Source organism: Lontra canadensis, unplaced genomic scaffold (genome assembly GCF_010015895.1).
Source record: "Lontra canadensis isolate GAN:19392208 unplaced genomic scaffold, GSC_riverotter_1.0 scaffold24, whole genome shotgun sequence".
NCBI classification, from domain to species: domain Eukaryota; kingdom Metazoa; phylum Chordata; class Mammalia; order Carnivora; family Mustelidae; genus Lontra; species Lontra canadensis.
In genome coordinates, this window is record NW_022631018.1 from 10,341,866 (window position 1) to 10,362,800 (window position 20,935).

The 20,935-nt window shown below is 40.1% G+C and overlaps 1 protein-coding gene across 3 annotated transcripts; it reads right to left on the reverse strand.

The window, feature by feature from the left end:
• Window positions 1-895: 895 nt before the first annotated feature.
• TATDN3 (TatD DNase domain containing 3) lies at window positions 896-20,903 on the reverse strand. Of its 3 annotated transcripts, none has more exons than XM_032862786.1 (10): window positions 20,788-20,903; window positions 19,118-19,150; window positions 18,143-18,216; window positions 17,415-17,499; window positions 12,624-12,686; window positions 11,247-11,356; window positions 11,027-11,082; window positions 9,365-9,477; window positions 4,115-4,195; window positions 896-1,293 (listed from the first exon to the last, which is right to left on the reverse strand). In XM_032862786.1, the coding sequence occupies exons 1-10, from the start codon at window positions 20,851-20,853 to the stop codon at window positions 1,150-1,152; spliced, it is 825 nt and encodes a 274-aa protein (XP_032718677.1). In that variant the 5' UTR covers window positions 20,854-20,903; the 3' UTR covers window positions 896-1,149. The 3 variants fall into 3 exon arrangements, with proteins under 3 accessions (XP_032718677.1, XP_032718678.1, XP_032718679.1); XM_032862787.1 differs by having other exon boundaries at window positions 4,115-4,192; window positions 20,788-20,902; XM_032862788.1 differs by lacking the exon at window positions 12,624-12,686.
• Window positions 20,904-20,935: the final 32 nt, after the last annotated feature.

Consider the following 20,935-nt stretch of genomic DNA (forward strand, 5'->3'; position numbering starts at 1 on the left):
GGCAAGGCAGAGAGAGAGGAGGAAACAGGCTCCCCATTGAGTAGAGAGCCCAATGTGGGACTCAATCCCAGGACCCTGGGATCATGACCTGAGCCGAAGGTAGAGGCTTTAACCCACTGAGCCACCCATGCGCCCCTGCCCTAGAACTAGTTTTGAGTCCTCTATAAATAAATTAATTTCAAAATATTAATGATTATGTAAAGTCACTTAGCTTTTTAGGGAGTTAACTTTTTTCTATGATAGGTACTTTTCCCAGTATTTGCTGCTTGTGTAATTTAGTAAAACGAAATACCCAGGCTTTGGTATGGGTCACAACACCGAGTAAACTACATATAAGATTTTTTTAAAACTGTGGTAAAATACACATAATAAAATACCATTTTAATAACTTCCGGGTGTGTGGGTTAGCGGCGTTACTAACTGTATTCACACGGTTGTGCTACCACACCCACCATCCATTCATGGGACTCTCTGCAGCCAAGATTTTTAAAACTTAAAAATATAAAATATCACTATATGCAAAAATAGTCAGACACATTTTCATAAAGCTACGTATATTTTAAACATGTGACAATATTCAGACTGGAACTTAAACTCAGTTTATTACCTAAACTTTGGGGCTTGGCATTTAATGGTGATTGCACACACCACTGGCCTCCTAAGTCAGACTCTACCACCAATATAAAAACGTATACATTTTTCTCTTAAAAAGAAGTAATTCAAAGTACTAACAATTCAATGTTACGAATCCAGAAAAGAGATCTCTGACAGTGTAAGAAACGAGACGATCTCCTTCTGCCAGATAAATCCTGGGAGGATCAAACGTTAGTGGTGCCGGCAGCGCTCAGGTCTTACCTGGGGGAGCCTCCCTTGCCAGAGAGATGGTTCCAGGTCATACGGTGGTTCTACTTAATGGGGTACGGTAAGAAGCAGAGGTGTCTCCCAGTCTCCTGCTAGGACTCCAATAATGATAAGGAAGCACAAGACAGACTCAGAATCCAGGGTTTCAGGATCCAAGCCCGGTTTTTAGAAATATTTCTCTAAAGTGATAATCTTCTATATCGTTACATAATGGCTTCTTCAGTTCAGACTCTTAATCAGAACGTTTCTTGCTCTCAAATGCTTCCCCTGCGGCATCTGGTTTTGAAGCTACTTCAGGAGCAGGTGCTGAAGCCTGGGAAACAGTCTCAACGCATTCTGTGTTGTCACCTCTATAACTTCTTCTACTGGGATCCCCTTTACCTGGGCAATATATTCTGCCGAAATGGAAATGTTCTGGGGTTCATTTCGTACCTGAAACAGAATAAAACAGAAAGTGTATCAGACATGACACTCAGGGTAGAAATCTTGGAGACCACTGATAGAACACAGTGAGCTGGTAAAAACCAATGAGCTCTTCTTCTTAACAGGCAGGTGAGGAGAGGCAAGGAGGCAAGCCTGGGGAGAAGTCCCTGAACTTAAGCTTAAAAGCTACAGCCGCAAGGCTGGCCTGTACAACGCTGACGGTCGTCGGTGTTGCTCTTGGAAAGAGCCCTGGGTATTACCATTGAGGTCCCGGTGCCTAGGAGACAAAGCAGCGTACAGGTGGTGAACACTTGGTGACCGGCCCCGCCAGATGGATTAACTGTGCTTAGTCTGTTGCGTAAGTGACTCCTTGTAAAGGTCACTGCTCTACGGCTGGGCCTCTTCACCTCACAGGTTATATTACAGTTGGATTCAAGAATTGCTACGGTGTGGGGCGCCTGGGTGGCTCAGTAGGTTAAAGCCTCTGCCTTCAGCTCAGGTCATGATCCCAGGGTCCTGGGATCGAGCCCCACATCGGGCTCTCTGCTCCGAGGAGAGCCTGCTTTCTCCTCTCTCTCTCTGCCTGCCTCTCTGCCTGCTTGTGATCTCTTTCTGTCAAATAAATAAATAAAATCTTAAAAAAAAAAAGAATTGCTACGGTGTGTCTAAATAGATTATGTATTATGGTATTTCACTAATTCTAAGATGCATTTCCTCCCATTTAACATCTCTGAAATTGATGGATGTTTTACTTACATGCAATGGCATGTCATAGCGTAACTGGCGGTGCTTTTTCCTTTTTTAATGGTTACAAAATAGTGGTATATCTATCATCAGTAGTATTTAGATTTTATGAATTTCATTTTCTTTTCTACTCAGGATGATAATGTTCAGAGGAATAAGAGAACTGTTAAAGTTTAAAAAAATTGACCTTGATAATTTGCCTAAAAAAAAACAAGGAAAAATGTGCACCAAGATTTTTGCTCCGGGACGTTCATCATATTGTTTATGAAACTATATTGGAAACAACGTAAATGACAATAGCAAGTTACATATATTATGGACTGTTTACACACTGGAATATTCAGTTATTTAACATGATAAGGAGAAGTATATTTATTGACATATACAGATATTTATCACGTAAAAGCAAGTCATGAAATGTGTTCAAGTGAATTCTATTTTTATGAAAAATATATATGTGCACATATAAATATTAAAAAGGGTGGAAGGATGGTTAAGCATCTGCCTCTGGCTCAGGTCATGATCTCGGGGTCCTGGGTCCTACATCAGGCTCCCTGCTCAGCGGGGAGCCTCCTTCTTTTTCTCCCTCTGCCTGCCGCTCCCCCTGCTTGTGTGCTCTCCCTCTCTCTGTCAAATAAATAAAAATCTTAAAAAAAAAAAAGAAAATGTTGTTTTAGTGCTTGCTTTAGGATTTTTCGTGTACATCTTTAATTAAATAAAGTCTATCTTTAAGTGATATCATATCCCTTCACATATAGTATAAAAATCTTCCAACAGGATAACTTCCATTTTTCCCTTTTCAGCCCTTATGCTATAGCTTTCATGCATTTTATTTTCGTATATATTGTAAAGCCAACAGCATACTATTAAACTGTTTTTGTTTAGTCAATTATCATTTAAAAGAGATGTAAATAACATAAAAACTCATCTTATATATTTACTATACAATGTAAATGACACTAATAACATTAGAATATTACAGTGTGGATTAAGTGAAATAACGTATATGAAATGTCTGTCAGTGCCTGGTAGATAGAAGATGCTCAAGAAATGTTTATTTTCCTTCTTTTAACTGGCATGCTATAATGAAGCTCTGTTTCTTTCAGTATAAATGTTGATACAGTCATGGATTTACTGATGTGATCTTTGCTCTACATTTTGTAGAGGAAATGGGTTCTTCTTAAAAAGTTTATTTATTGGGCGCCTGGGTGGCTCAGTGGGTTAAGCCGCTGCCTTCGGCTCAGGTCATGATCTCAGGGTCCTGGGATCGAGTTCCGCATCGGGCTCTCTGCTCAGCAGGGAGCCTGCTTCCCTCTCTCTCTTTGCCTGCCTCTCTGCCTACTTGTGATCTCTGTCTGTCAAATAAATAAATAAAATCTTTTAAAAAAAAAAGTTTATTTATTTATTTGAAAGGGAGAGTGAATGAGAGAGAGAGTACCAGCAGGGGGAGGAGCAGAGGGAGAGGGAGAAGCAGACACCCCCCCCCCCACCCCCCCCCCCCCCCCCCCCCCCCCCCCCCCCCCCCCCCGCAGCAGGGATCTATCCGGGTACTCTGGGATCATGACCTGAGGCACTTAACCAGCTGAGCCAGCCAGGCACCCAGAGGAAACAGTTTCAAAGAGATTAAGTAACTTGCCCAAAGTCACACACCTAGTGGGTAGCAGAGAAACTGAGCCTTTTTTACTATACTGGTCTGGCTCTGATTATTATGTAAGTTAACATTGGCCAATATCTAAGAATATCTGCTGGAGCACAGCAGCTATACAATTAATAAAATCTCTCAACCAAGCATTAAAATAGGATTCCAGTGGGGGCACCTGCGTGGTTCAGTTTGTTTTGGCTCAGATCATGATTTTGTGGTCGTGGGATCAAGCCCTGTGTCAGGCTGTGCTCAGTGTGGAGTCTGCTCAGTGTGGGATTCTCTCTCCCTCTCATTCACTCTCTCTCTTTCAAATACATAAATAAAATCTTGGAAAAAAATAAAAGGATTCCATTGTATTTATACCATGATGAGAAACACAGCTAAGGTGAAAATAATTCAAAAGAAAGACAATCTAAATAATGTAGGAATTAGATAATCACTTACCTGTTTTTCTGGTCCTAGTGCAGGTGAATCTGTTTCTAAGCAAATTGAAGTTAAAGGCAACTGTTTCACAAGTTTCTGCTTCTTAGAGAAAAGAGAAAGCTAGTCAGTTTAAAACACGAGACAAAAATTTTTTAAAAAAGCATTAAACCCATATACCAATGCATTCTACTTGGCAGGAACCTAAAATTCATGCTTTCATATTCAATTAATTACTAAAATTTCCAACTGTTACTAAATGTTACCACAATAAATGTCGTTACTGGGCTGCCTGTGTGGCTCAGTGGGTTAAGCCTCTGCCTTCGGTTCAGGTCATGATAGCACAGTCTTGGGATCGAGCCCCGCTCTCTGCTCAGCGGGGAGCCTGCTTCCCTCCTCTCTCTGCCTGCCTCTCTGCCTACTTGTGATCTCTCCCTCTCTGTCAAATAAATAAAATCTTAAAAAAAAAAATGTAGTTACCATCGGTCCCCATACAAGAGGATCACAATACTACTGACTATATTCTCTATGCTGTACTTTTCAACACCATGACTTATTTTGTAACTGAAAGTTTGTACCTCTTAACTCCCTTCACATATTTTGCCCATCTCCCCACCCCCTTTCTTCTGGCAACCACCGGTTTGTTCCCTTATGAGTCTGTTTGGTTTTCTTTGTTCATCTGTTTCATTTTTTAGATTCCACATAAAAGTAAAATCATATGGTATTGGTCTTTTTCTGTCTCATTTATTTCATTTAGCATAATACCTTCTTGGTCTACCCATTTTGTTGAAATGGCAAGATTTCATTCTTTTTTATGGCTGAGTACTAAAACACTGTTTATAACAGTGAAAAACTAGAAATGACCTAAATTTTACTTAAGGTAATGATTAAATAAATTATGGTACATTCATATTGTGAAGTATTGTGCAATCACTTTAAAGATAAGGTAGATGCATACTTAGAGACACAAGCAGATATCCAAAATTTTCCCAAGTATTTGGAAATTGAGTAACACACTTTGAAATAACTGATATGGTCAAAGAGGAAGTCACAAGGTAAATTAAGAAATATTCCAAACTGAAAGAAGGTGAAAATACAGCAACTATCAAAATCTGTGGATTGCAACTACAAGGTCTGGTTAGTGCTAATGCAACTACAGCAGTAAAGCTTTATATGAAAAAACAAGATTTTAAATAAATGAAGTTCTACCATAAACTATAAAATGAAGCTATAAAAAGCATAATATGCAGGCATACCTTGTTTTATTGTGTTTCACAGATAGTGAGGGTTTTTTTGTTTGTTTTTTTATAAATCGAAGGTTTTTGGCGACCCTGCAGGTCTATTGGTGCCATTTTTCCAACAGCATTTTCTCATTTCGTGTCTCTGCATCACATTTTGGTAATTCTTGCAATATTTTAAACATTTTCATTGTCATTATATTTGTTACGCTCGTTTGTGATCAGTGATCTTTGATGTTGCTATTGTGATTGTTCTGCAGAACCCCAAACTGTGCCCATATGAGAAGGTACGTTTATTTTTTATTTTTATTTTTTTAAAGATTTTATTTAGGGGCACCTGGGTGGCTCAGTTGGTTAAGCGACTGCCTTCGGCTCAGGTCATGATCCTGGAGTCCCAGAATCGAGTCTCACATTGGGCTCCCTGCTTGGCAGAGAATCTGCTTCTCCCTCTGACCCTCCCCCTTCTCATGCTCTCTCTCTCTCTTTCTCTCTCTCATTCTCAAATAAATAAATAAAATTTAAAAAAAAAAAGATTTTATTTATATATTTATTTGACAGAGACAGCGAGAGAGCACAAACGGGGAGCAGCATAGAAAGAGAGAAAAGTAGACTCCCCACTGAGCAGAAAGCCCGATGCAGGGCTCCACCCCAGGGCCCTGGGACCATGACCTGAGCCAAAAGCAGGTGCTCAACTGAGCTCCCCAGGCACCCCAAGATGGTAAGTTTAATTGATAAGTCTTGTGTGTTCTGATCGCTCCACTCACCAGCCATTCTGTTGTCTCTCTCCCTCTCCCTGGGCCTTTTCCTGAGACATACAATACTGAAATTAGGCCAACTAAAAACACTACAGTGGCCTTTAAGTGTTCAAGGGAAAGGAAGAGTCACACATTTCTCATTTTAATCAAAAGCTAGAAATGATTAAGCCCGGTGATAAGAGCCAAGATAGGCTGAAAGTGAGACCTTTTAGGCTTGTTCACGGAGTTGTGAATGTGAAGATGTTCTTGAAGGAAATTAAAAGTGGTGCTCGAGGGAACACACAAATGATAAAGCGAAACAGCCTTATTACTGATATGGAGAAAGTCTGAGTGATCTGGATAGAAGATTAAACCAGCCACAGCCTTCCCTTAAGCCGAAGCCCCATTCAGAGCAAGGCCCTTCAATTCTATGCGGGCTGAGAGAGGGCAGGAAGCTGCAGAAGAGCTTGACGCTAGCAGAGGTTGGTGCATGAGGTTTCCAGAAAGAAGTCGTCCCCATAACATCAAGATGCAATGAGAAGCAGCAGGTGCTGATGGAGAAGCTGCAGCAAGTTACCCAGAAGATCTAGCTAAGAGAATTCATGAAGGCAGCTAAACAATAGATTTTCAACGAAGATAGTCTTCTGTTGGAAGAAGATGCCGTCTAGGGCTTTCCTGGCTAGAGAGAAAAAGTCTATGCCTGCCTTCAAAACTTTAAAGGACAGACTGACTCTCACTAGGAGCTAACGCAGCTGGTTGACTTTAAGTTGAAGCCAGTGTTTACCATTCCAAAAACCCTAGGACCCTTAGAAATAGTGCTAAACCTATTCTTTTTTTTCTTTTTTAAGATTTTATTTATTTATTTGAGAGAGAGAGAGAGAGAAAGAGCATGAGAGGGGAGAAGCAGACTCCCCATGGAGCTGGGAGGCTGATGTGAGACTCGATCCTGGGACTCCAAGATCATGACCTGAGCTGAAGGCAGAGGCTTAACCAACTGAGCCACCCAGGCGCCCCTGCTAAATCTATTCTGCTTGTGCTCTATGAATGGAACAACAAAGCTTGCGTGCAGGCACATCTGCTTATGACATGATTTAACAAAAATTAAGTCCACTGTTGAGACAAGAGGATTCCTTCCAAAATATTACTGCTCATTGATAATGCACCTGGTTGCTCGAGGGCTCTGACGGAGGTGTGCACGGAGAGCAGTGTTGTTTCCATGCCTGCTCACACAACATCCATTCTGCAGTGTGTGGATCAAGGAATAACTCCGGTTTGCAAGTTTTGAAAACCTTCTGGAAAGAATTCACCATTCTACATGTCATTAGGAGCATTTGTAAGTCAGAGGAAGAGGTCCAAATATCAACATTAACACAAGCTTGGAAGAAATTTATTTCAACCCTCATAAACAACTTAGGGGTTCAAGACTTCAGGGGGGGAACAGTCAGAGCACCGCAATCAGAAGTGGAGCCTGAAGACGAGAATTAACTATTGCAATTTCAAGGTAAAACTTGAATGAATGAATTATAAAAGTTGCTTCTTAGGGGTGAGACAAGAAAGTAGTTTCTTGGGATGGAATCTATTCCTGGTGAAGACGCTGTGACAATTGTTGAAACAACAGCAAAAGATTTAGAATATTACATGTATTTAGTTGACAAAGAAGTGGGCAGGGTTTCAGTGGACTGACTCCAATTCTGAAAGAAGTTCTCCTGTGGGCAAAACGCTACCAAAGAGCAACACAGGCTACAGAAAAATCACTCGTGAAAGGAAGGACTAATGGATGCAGCAAACTTCACTGTTGTCTTATTTTAGGAAATTGCCACAGCCCCGCCAGCCTTCAGCAACCGTCACCCTAGTCACTCCGCAGCCACCAGCACCGAGGGAAGCCCTCCACCAGCAAGGAGATGATGACTCACTGAAAGCTCAGATGACGGCTAGCATTTTTTCAACAATAAAATAGTCTTGTTTATTTATTTATTTTTAAAATTTTCCTTATTTATTTGAGAGAGCGAGCGAGCCAGCAAGCACACACCAGCAGGGAAGGGTAGAGGGTAGAGTCTGAAGCAGACTCTTCACTGAACAAGGAGCTGGACACAGGGCTGGACCCCATGACTGCAAGACCATGACCTGGGTTCAAACCAAGAGCTCGACACTTAACTCACTGAGCCACCCAGGTGTCCCACAATAAAATACTTAGAAATTAAGGTAAGTACATTTTTTTTTTTTTTGGACACAGTGCTACTGCACACTTAACAGGCTACAGCATAGTGTACACATAACTTTTACATGTACTGGGAAACCAAAAAATTCACCTGACTTGCTTTACTATGATATATGCTTTATTGCAGAGGTCTGAAATGGGACCTGCAACAGCACTGAGGTGTGCCTGGATCATGACCAAGGAGAATTGAGCCAAGGAATACCAGGTTAGTTCAACACTGGAAAACCAATCAATACAATTTACAGGCCAAGAAAAGAAAACCAGTATGATCAGCTCAGTAGAGGGAGAACAAACATGTGATAAACATTAAATGGAAATAAGGTTGATAGAAATAAAGAGTTTCTTTAAAAAGAAAAAAAAATTTTTTACAAAATCCAACTTTTTTTTTTTTTTAAAGATTTATTTATCTATTTGGAAATGAGAGAGACAGTGTGAGCGGGAAGGGGCAGAGGAAGGAGAGGGAGACTCTCAAAGCAGACGCCCCACTAAGCACAGAGCCTGACGCAGGGTTCAATCCCAGAACCCTGAGATCACAACCTGAGCTCAAACCATGAGTTGGACACTTAACCGAGTGAGCCACCCAGTGCCCCAGATTATTTGTCTTTTTAGTTGGTGAGTTGTAATGGTGTTTTATATACTCTGGATACTAGACCCTTATCAGATATAATTTGCAAATATCTTTCCTCATTCTGTGGGTTATCTTTTCACTTTCTTGATAGTGTCTTTTGAAACATAAAAGTTCAAAAATTGTTTTATTGTGGAAGTTTTCAATTTTGATGATGTCCAATTTACCTATTTTTTTCTTTGGTTGCTTGTGCTTTTGGTGTCATATTTAAGAAACCACTGCCTATTCCAAGGTTACAAAGATTTCAATTTGTTTTCTTCTAATAGTTTTATAAATTTCAGCTCTCTTAGGTTTAGCTCTTTTACTCATTTTTGAGCTACTTTTCATATAAGTATGAGGCAGGAACCAACGATTAATTTTTGTAATGTAATTAGAATAGTATTACGAGTGTGTAATAAAAGCTCATGTTTTAAAGGGTATTTCACAAAGCATAAAATGAGGCTTAGTTACGGAACTTACCTGTCCGCTTCTTATTATAGAAGGAGGAATTGAGAAGAAGTACCCAGCTTTAACTCCTTCCATCGCTACAGATGGCCGACCATCAAATGCATGTAGGAGCACTTTGTCAGCACCTGTTAAAAATTCAAGATAATTTAGAGTTTCCTTTCATTTCCTTAACAAGAAGTTTTCCCACTAATCAAATTGGGCAACACAGATTATAAATTTTGAGTAAATGTTGGTCACTACAATATAAAGATGAGGTTCTATGGCTTCCTTTTTTTTTTTTAAATTTATTTAAGTAATCTCTACACCACATATAGAACTTGAACTCAAAACCCTGAGATGAAGAGTTGCATGCTCTTCCAACCAGGTGCCCCTATATGATTTCTAAAGGGTAAATGTACAGTATTCAGACAGTAAAATAAAAAACACAGGACATTTTAAATCTTCAGAATAAAACTGAAATACAATTTTTTAAGGGCCCCCTGGGTGGCTCAGTCAGTTAAGCGTCCAGGTCTTGATTTCAGGGTTAGGAGTTCAAGCCCCACGTTGGGCTCCACCCTGGACATGGAGACTACATTTAAAAAAAAAAAATAAAAATTTTTAAACAAATATTTACACTTCTTATACCATCAAACCTTTTCTAGAAGTTTGTAAACTGTCAAATTATTGTTCCTACTAGGTTTCTAAGCAGTGAAATTATCCTTAACAAGAATGCTAGTGAAAGAAGAAATAGGGAGGTCAGTGACTCAGAGACTCAATAGTCAGGACAGGCTTCACCAAATCACTTCCAGCTCTTAAAGGTTGGCCTTTCAGCCTGCATAAAAATCATGCCTTAGTAATTCCAGTGATTCTCAGCACTGAGAAATACAATGCTTTCTAGTTGCAGGCAATGACATTTACTTTACTATTTGATGTTGTTTTTTTCAAATAGTAGGCATGATCATCAGTGAGTTACAATCTTAACTGAATTATGGAATTGATTTAGTGGGTTGTAACTGAGCAGCATATGCTTATATGTATGTGTGTTACTGTGTGTATGTATGTGCACATGTTTATATACACCTATCTATCTGCACATACATAGAGATGCACTGCTCCTTAAACTTTGGTCAGTTTTCTGTATATGTACATACTGCGTGTCAAAATAAAGGCTTAGTACCAAAAAAGCACTTAAGTGTATTTCTTACTATGGATGGTACTTTAAAAAGTCTGAAAAGTAATGCTGTAAGATATATTTTTACTTTAGGAGCAACCGGTGAAGACGACAGTGCATTTCAGGTATGATGGCCACGACCTGTATAATACCATTTTCTGAGGCAGCAGCCAGGAAACATGCAAGACACAGTAAACCCATCTTTGCTTTGTGTTTTTCATCTCTCATTAATCAGTCGCTTAAGCTGATTAAAAAATTAGGGCTGTTAATTTTTAAATGAAGGAATATAAACTACTTGACCCAATTTTTCGTTTGCTCTACACTGGCCTTCCAAATGTCATAATCACACTTGAAAGTAGGCTGACTTGCAGAATCACCTTAGTTCATTTCCACCTCCGCCCTTATCCCACTCCCTTCCCTTCCTTTTAAGAAATAAAATTAAAACACGGCTTATTCTATGAGAATATGGACTGGAACCATCAAACGTAAATACTAGGCACGCTTCTCTCAGGAAACTAAGTTACCTTGCTCATTTAAGAGGCTGATGGTGGGTCTTCCAGCAGAACGTGAGTGAACATTTCTGTTTAACAACAAAATATTCCTTTTAGGTACTTAATCTGAAAGTGTTATTTTTGTTCTATTCAAGTAATTCAGAGAATAAGAAATACAGAGCTCCATCTCAGGAGAATCATTATTCAATTTTCTCTATAGCTATGAATATAGAAAGATGATTAATTAACCTACAAAGGCAAATTTAATCTTTTGGCTAACTGGACCTGTCGGATTAGGACTTGTCGTTGCTCTTCCTTCTGCTCATCGGTGCCAGCAAATCTGGGAGAGAAATCTAGTCCCACCTGTAACAGAAAAATAAAACAGATTTACATGTTTATGGTTTAATGAATTCAAAAGACAGACTATGGAGCAGTGCTGTCCAAGAGAAATATGATGGGAGCCATACATGCAAGCCACATACATAACTTGACATTTTCTAGTAGCAACATTAAAAATACTAACAAAAATCAGGTGAAATTAATTTTAATGATATACTTTATTTAGTCTATATATCCAAAACATATTATTATATAATAATATTATTTCAACACAAAATCAATATTAAAAAATAATTGCATTATTTTAATTTTTTGGGGGGGGTACTAAGACTTTGAAATCCTGTGTGTTTTGTATTTGTACAAATCTCAATTTTGACCAGTCGCATTTCAAGTGCTGTATGTGGTTACTACATTGGGCAGTGAAGATTATAAATGACTGTTTCTCTTGATACTATTTTGTCATAGACTGCTATAGTCTATATTCTATCTTTTTAAAATAAGATTTATTTGACAGAGATCACAAATAGGCAGAGAGACAGGCAGAGAGAGGGGGGAAGCAGGCTCCCCGCTGAGCAGAGAGCCGATGCAGGGCTCGATCCTAGGACCCTGAGATCATGACCTGAACCTAAGGCAGAGGCTTAACCCACTGAGCCACCCAGGTGCCCCTATAGTCTACATTCTAAATTTAAGTGTTACTTTTATCTTTTGTCTTTGATTAGAAGTGGCGTTTATTACCAAGTGATAAAAATGCTTCCTGATTGTAAATTATTTAATAAAAAATGTTCTTTAATTACAAACTCTAGACTATTTTTAAATTAAAAAAATATTTTATTTATTTATTTATTAAGTTCTATGTCCACTGTGGGGCTGGAACTTATGACCCTGAGATCAAGAGTCACATGCTCCACCAACTAAGCCAGCCAGGCACCCCAACAAAATCTAGTATATTTAAAGTATGTTTGTATATACTCTGTTAAGTAAATATAGAGATGATGACTGTATTTAAGAAAAGGGGGGGAAAAAAAGAACAAAGTACACAGAAATGCTAATAAAGTAGTTTTCTTTTCATTAATATAAGTCTACAGTGGGCTTTCTACTGTCTTACCTCAGGCTCTTTTGCTTATTGAGAAAGAACTGACAAATTATTATCCAGCTAGATGAAGGGAGTATAATTATCTAAGTCAGTTATAATCACCAATAGCAAACTAAAGATTATATCCGTGTAAAGTATATCCATGTATATCCATGAAAGTCTAGATTAGAAGTCCTTTGATCAGCTATTTGGTGTTACCTCTCCAATTGCCAACAACTGATCTTTATAATTCTCCATAATAGGCAAAGCTACATCCAAATCCTAGAAGAAAAAAAGGAAATTTGTTTAAATAGAAGGGTAAGGGAACTGATATTTTAGAAAACACCTTTTATATACCAGGCACTATACTATATTGGGTCCTTTACATACATTCAATACCTTTAACCAGTTGAAGAGGTAGCCATAGTCATCCTTCTATAATGGTGAGCACTACTATTTGGAAATTTGAGTAGAAACATCCCACACCCAGTCAGGTCACAAGAACATGACTTTCAATGAAAAGGCTCACTTAAACACTTCCTAACATTTAGGAAGAATTTCCTGACATTTAGGACTGATTTGGATTTCCTCCTGCAATAGCTGACCAAGACAGAAGAAAACCATCTTTGGTAGTCACCTTTGTAACTGAGTTCCTGGGGAGTGGGCTGTGTTATGTTCTCCTCTCAGGATACTAATGGTTTTTGAGTTTTTTAATAGGAACAATCCCATATATCCTTTGCACTATTTTCACTGATTTCTTTTGTGTTTATAATCCTGCTTAGCCTATTTTTGTTCTAAAGGTTCAACAGTCTAAATACTAATTATCACACATATGCTTGTCAATTATTCAAGTAACAAAGTACCGTTAGTTTCCATATTACTATTTCCATTTAAAGAGAATTTACTCTGTGAGAGTTCCCTTGTAAGACAGGGGAAAGACAAATATATGGAAAACTTGCTTCTAGATATTTTTCAAACTACTTTGAGGGTTTTAGTCTCAGGATATGTAAATTGCAAAGAACTTCTACTGAGGCTAATTAGAACAAAGGAGAATTAAGAAAAGAGGTGCAGGAGGAGATTCTACAATTATACCTCTGGAGACAGAAAACATGAGAGACAGAGTAGATCATGGCCTTAAAAATACATTCTAGTAGACTCGATAAAGAGGATTTAACACTGTCATAAGGAGCTAAGAGACCAGAGACCCTAGAGACCTAGAGACCAGAGAAGGTGTCTAACAACAGCTGAGGAGGTTAAATGTCGTCAGCCAAAGCTTTTCCAATCAAATATCCAAACTGCTCTGTCTCTGAAGTTCAGAGGGGCTGGAGAAGTTGGAGATTACCCAAGAAATGGTTGATACTTGGAAAGTCTTAGAAAGAAAGTGTACATTTGGATGAAGACCAGATAGAGGGGAAAAATGCTTCTTGGAATATCTATTACTGTGAAAAAAGCAAAACAAATTTACAATGAGACTGTTCCAACACTCATGAAATAATCTGAAAGTTTCTGGCAAGTCAAGGATAGGAAATAGAAATTAATATAATTCATATTACTAATTTTATATGTGTGTATTCGAGTGCGTATGGTCTCTACCATTTTATTTCAATAGATATAAATAGTTTTATAAAGACATTCATAGGTCTATTTCTGACTTCATTTCTTTTCCCACCTCTTGAATGATGTTCTCAAGTTCTTTACAAGCTAATGGTTCTATTATGTATTTTTTTAAAGGATTTTATCCATTTATTTGACAGAGAGAGAGAGATCACAAGTAGGCAGAGAGGCAGGCAGAGAGGGGGGTAAGCAGGCTCCCCGCCGAGCAGAGAGCCTGCCACGGGGCTCGACATGGAGCTTGACCACCCCCACCCTGACCCTGAGACCATGACCAGAGCAGAAGGCAGAGGCTCAACTCACTGAACCACCCAGGCACCCCTATTATGGGGTTTTTAAAGATCCTATACCTCTACACCCAATGACTGGGACTACTACCATTTGTAAGATTTATTCTGAATGATTTTAAATAATCACAGTAGCTTTTTTATTAAATAAAATGTTTAGTCTTCACAGTCTTGAAAAGAGGGTGAGGGGTGCATAACACAAATGAGTGAAGTGAGCCAAGCAGAGATGGGAGACAACTGCAGAACACATGCCCTGCCTGCAGGGGGCAGTAGGCTCACACACAGTGAACTGTGGTTCCCTGAAATAGCTCTGGGGCCCAAGACCTGCCAGGTAGTAGTATTTATTGAACGAATTAGTTCAGGAACATGCCGAAAGATTAGTGTGATGCAACTTTAATTTTAGATATTTTATGAGAGATAAATAGAGGAAGGGCAAAGGGAGAGAGAGAATCCCAAGCAGGTTCCACACCTAGGGCAGAACCCAATGTGGGGTTTGATCTCGTGACCCTGGGATCACGACCTGAGCAGAAATCAAGAGTCCAACCTGGAACCGAATCAGACACTGAGGCGCCCCAGCAACTTTAGTTTTATGAACCAAGTGAATTTACTTAACACTTACTACATACCAAGCTTTGTACCACATATTAGGGATTTATAATCTAATCATTATGAGAAAACCATACTACGGTACGGACTTCAAGCACACTAAGAATAAAAGAGGAATAACTGCTTATCTCTGGTGTTTTCCAGAGGGCTATTCTGAGATGTTTTTCATTTCATCCCTGCTTTAAGAATCTGGAATTACCTATCTATTGTTGCTACTTCATTAGCTTTTTAAGTTAAACAGTTCTGTCAGTTCTACATTCATGCCAAAATATGACAAATCCACCCACTTCCCCTCGCCTGTGCTGCTAGCACTCTGGTCCAGGCTGCCATCGTCTCTCCTAGGAACTACTCCAATAGTCTTCTCACTCCTCCTGTCTTCCTTTTTTGGCACTCTTCAAGATTTGTTCTTCATACCATACCCAAGGGGATCTCTTCAAAATATAAATCCCGGGGTGCCTGGATGGCTTAGTTGGTTGGGTGACTGCCTTTGGCTCAGATCATGATCCTGGAGTCCCAGGATCAAGACCCACATCAGGCTCCCTGCTTGGCAGGGAGTCTGCTTCTCCAGCTGACCTCTCTCCTCTCATGCTCTCTCTCTCAAATAAATAAAGATCTTTTTAAAAAAATTATAAAAAATATATAATATATATAAATAAACATATATATTATATATAAGTAAATATATATGTAAGTAAAATATACATTATATTAATATATAAAAAATATATACATATACATATATGTATATGTGTGTGTGTGTATATATATATATGTGTGTGTGTGTATATATATATGAACTCCAGCACGGCCCCAGACACAGTGCTCCCCGCCCAGTCCCTCTGACCTCACCACCACGACTTTTCCTTCTCTCTGGTGACCTCAGCTCTCTTTCTGTTTCTTGACCACATCAAGCTTGTTCTTACCTTAGGACCTTCATGCTGGGTTCTTTCCTTTGCCTACAATACTCTGAGCCCTCTCTCTGCAGGGCCAATTCCTTGGTAGCATTCAGGCTGCAGTTCTCATATCACGACCTCAGAGAGGCCTTCCTTGACTACATACAATCCAAAAATCAGCATCCACAATCCCTATCACATGATCTTGTTTTATTGTCTTAAGGCACTGACTGCTACCTAGTTTTCCTGTTCATGTATCTAATTGTTGATTGTCTGCTAGAATCTAGCTTCCATGAGAGGGATTTCATTCTCTACTACAGTGCTTAGAACAGTGCATGGAATGCAGTAGGTGCTCAGTAAAAACACTTGTTGACTGACTGACTAAATGAATGCCTATTCATATAAATCTCTATATAAATGAAAGAAATCCTGTCCTGCTATGATCTCCAACATTTTGGGAACTGTATCTCTCGGCAATTTAATTTTATCATCCCAGGAGAACCACGCCAGCTATAGGACAAGTATTTATTATTATCTGAAGTGAATTAAAAGCAATTTTGTTTCAAAATAAATAGAGCTACCTGGGGTATCCTAACGTAGGAATACAGATTCATTATTATAAAAAATGAAAGACCTTGTATTTTAATTTATTCATAGGTAACAAAAAGTCTTTACTTCTTCAAAATGGGGGGCTATCAATCTCATTTTGTAATAAAGCACTTAAGAAACTATCTCCCTGATTCTGAGTCAGGAGACCAGTCTGAAATACGAGACATACTGGCTACTATGAGTCAGTGAGATCTTGTAGGAAGGATTTTTTTTTTAGAGATGGTATAAAAGCAGTGCAGTTTTGTGTTTTTTTTTTTAAGATTTTATTTATCTATTTGACAGAGAGAGAGATCACAAGTAGGCAGAGAGGCAGGCAGAGAGAGAGAGAGGGAAGGAGGCTCCCCACTGAGCAGAGAGCCCGATGTGGGGCTCGATCCCAGGACCCCAAGATCACGACCTGAGCGGAAGGCAGAGGCTTTAACCCACTGACCCACCCGGGCGCCCCAGCACGGCAGTTTAATAGATCAAGAGCATTCCCTCAGAGACAGTTTAACGTTCAAGAAGATACTATGTACTGAACTCATCTGTTCCTTTATGGTACTACATCTACAAATTTGTATCTTTCTTTTTCTGGATATTTTATTACTTTTTGGCTAAAGCAATATGACAACATGGTAAAAACATGTGAAAGCAAGTCGCTTATAATTCTACCCAGTCATCACAGCTAATATAATTTCTGTGTTTTTCCCTCTTATAGAATATATTTTTACATTTTAAAACACTTTCCTCATTGCTACATAAAACAAACCCTATAGCTGTCATCTTCCATGCATGCATTCCATACATATATATATTTAACACTCTACAAGTTAATTTTTCCTTTATTTCTGAGCCTCTAGGCTATTTCTGTTTTTTCTCTACTACAAATAATGATGCAACAAACACCTTTGTGAAAGGTAACATTTCCTTCTTCTGGATTATTGCCTTAGAATATAAATCAGAAAGAGGAGCATTACTGAATGAAGGTATCTTTTTTAATGCTTTTTGTTTTACATGACTTTTACCTTTGATGTGACACATCTTTGGTCTCCTGGAGAAACTCCTTGAACAGGGTGAACACCCAAGCAGGGCAGGACAAACCCCTTATACCTAAAAATGTAGAACAAATTAAGAAAGCGGAATATTGAACTAGTAGACAATGTTATCCTAAAGAAAAAGTATGAAAAAGCTTCTTAAGGCTATGCTGATGTGAGTTTTTTCTTTTCATTCTCTTTAAAATTGGATGACCTTTGATAGTACAAATAGGACATCATAACTGCATCCTTATTAGCAACTCTTTAAATTCTTTTTTTATTTTTTTAAGATTTTATTTATCTATTTGTTGGAGAGAGCACAAGCAAGGGGAGGGCCAGAGGGGGAGAGAGAGAGAAGCAGATTCTCCATCTAGCAGGGAGCCCAATGAAGGGCTCAATCCCAGGACCCCGAGATCATGACCCATGCCGAAGGCAGACGCTCAACCAACTGGCCCACCCAGGCGCCCCAGCAACTCTCTAAATTCTTTTTTTTTTCCTTCAGTTTTTAAAATTTATTCATTTGTCAGAGAGAGAGATTGCAAGTAGACAGAGCAGCAGGCAGAGCAAGAGAGAGAAGCAGTCTCCCCGCTGAGCAGAGAGCCTGACCTGGGGCTCCGATCCCAGGACCCTGAGATCATGACCTGAGCCGAAGGTAGAGGCTCAACCCACTGAGCCACCCAGGCACCCCAACACTTTAAATTCTTAATGAAAAGTAGCACCTTTCTGAAAGCTGCATAATCTTTTCAAATTCTCCCGAATGTTCAGCAACCACCACAAGAGCCATAACATTGGCCTGAAACAAAAATGAATACAACAGAGTCTCAAACAATATACATCTAACATAACTGAAGAGAAATTTAAAGTCTTCTGTACTTTTAGTTATTCTTGCTCACTTATACTCTATCAATATAATCACGATGGTTATCACTGAGTACCTCCTATGATTCCAGCACTATGTTCAGTAAATAAAAATATTACCTCATTTAATCTATACAACCTTATGAGGTAGGCACTGCTGTAATCCATCATATTGATTAGAAATTTTGGATGAAGTCAAATAACTTGGCTCAAGATCATTATGCCTGAGTAATGCCAGGGCCCATGCTCCTAATTAAGTTGCCATATTGAATGATGGCTGTGTATGTAAAAATGTACTGGCAACCGTTTCTATCACTTTAAGAGAAAGCTACAAAGTGGTAGTTATAATGAATTTCATAAAAACTTCTAAAAATTAGTTATTCTTTCCTGAAACAAATAAAAATGTTTCAGAAAAGTTTTATAATTTCTCCAAGATCTCTGGAATAATGTTAATTTTAGAACTGATAGATGGACCAATCTGAGCCGTATAACTGGTAAGCACGGTAGCTGTGGGAACAGGTTTTGGATTCAGACTACTCTGTCTGTATTACTTTACTAACAGTGTATCTTTGGATAAGTTAATCTCTAGGTCTGCGTTTCCTCCTCTATCAAATGGGTAATGGTTGGCTATAAAATAGTAGCTTCTTCACAAGGATGCTGTGAAACATTAAATGAGATCATGTACAGAAAGGGCGTAGCTCAGTGCCTGGCATACAATAAACAGTTAATGCTACTTCTTATTAACAAAGCAACATAGGCATAGTGTATCTAAATTTCAAGCTGTTCTAGCTTGAAATTAATAGGAAAACAAAGGGCAACTATAGATACTGACTTACTTTCTTGGCTTTCTCCAACACATCATCCAGATCCTAAAAAAAGTGCAAGTAATCACAATTATTTTAGATGAATACGTAACTTCTCTATGGCTATATATATCAGTGTAGTTGAGGCAGCAAAAAAAAAATGACAACAATGGCAAGGAACAGTGTGATAGATGTGAAGAGCTACACTGACCCACCTTTTAACTCTTCCTCTTAGTAAAATCTGGCTTCTGCTCCTATTCAACTAAAACAGAAACTGTCATTGTCAAATATAAAGGACATCTCCCTGTCCTCGTCTTACTCTGCCCCTCAGAGACATTAAGAACTCCTCACTTGTCCATGCCTTCCTTCCTAGAAGTATCTCCTGTTCTTGGCTTCTGCAATAACGCTCTCCTGCAAACTCTACCCTCCACTAGCTGCTACTCTCAGGCTCCTCAGCTGGCTCCCTCCTCTCGGATTTCAGGACCCTATTCTCCTCTCTCTGTACACACCTCAGGTGAGCTCATCCATAGGTTTTGATATCATCGTTATGCTAATTTTGAGCTCCAGTCTAGAATTCTCTCCTGAACCTAAGACTGCCAGTTAAAAAACTGACCATATGACATTTCCACTTGGGTGGATATTAGGCTTCAACATGTGCTAAACATAACTCTCCTCTACAAGCTTATTCTGCCCTCCCCATCCTGTCTTCCCTCCTCTCAGTGAACATCCTCACGTCCTGTCTTTCGCTCCCTCTACACATCCAATTCCTCAGCATGTGCCCTAGATTCCAGCTCTAAAACACACACTGAATCCATCTGCTTTTCTCAAACTCCTCTGCAACCACCGTCATCTCCTGTCTACACACAGCAAAAGCCTCCAAACTGGTTTTCTAACTTCCACACTTACTCTCCACCAGCAAAGCGTTATTCAATGGAAATCAGATCTTGTCACTCTCCCTTAAAACCAACCAGCCAACCAACCCACCCCAAACACCTTTCCTGGCTCCACATTGTCCTTCCTGACCTGCCTCACCTAGCCCCTGCAAACCTCCAGTCTTACTCCTGCGGCTGTCTCTAGCTCACCACCCCGCACCGAGCCTTTCTGTAGCTCGAACACGTCAAATCCGACCCGCTTGCTTTTTACACGCCCCGCACACCACCTCCTTGCTTGGCCGGCTCTAGCTCAAGTGTCAACCTCTTGAGAGGTCTTTCCCCCTTAGAGACCCTGCCCTTCCTTCTATCAGCCTCTGTTTCCAGTCTGCGGGTAAACCGCTGCGCAACTCTGGTTTGGGGTGTGTTCTCTCTGTTTGCTTCTCTCCCCAGCGGAGCCGGAGCTCGCAGCGCGCCGGGAAGTGTCCGTCGGAAGCACATTCTGCCCGGGCGGAGGGGACGCTCGGCCAGGCCCGCCCGAAGCTGCGAGGCCCGTGGGGTGCAGCTGGGCCAAGGGGAGGTAGGGGGACGCCGTCTCGTAAACGGGAAGGGCTAACAGAAGCCTTGCAGAGATAGAGGGCTTCACGCTCCGCAGCGCCGGGAAGAAAAACCGGAAAGCCTGAGATTAGAGAGACGGGAGCAAGTCCCTCAGGGCCACGGACGGGACCCGGGAGGGTTTGACGCTGCGTCCCAAGGCAGGAGAGCAAAAACAACCCTAAGGGAAAGGACCGGCGTGCCTCCCGCTCCCACCGGCCAGGCCTCGCCCTTACATACGCTGTCAAAGTCCGGGGCCGAGAGGTGGCAGTGACAGTCCACCAACCCTACGCCCACCGCCCCCATCGCCACCGCCACGGCCACCGTCCACGCCCCCGCCGAGCCCCAGTCGGAACGCTGCCGCTGCAGGGGACTGTTTCCGGCCGGA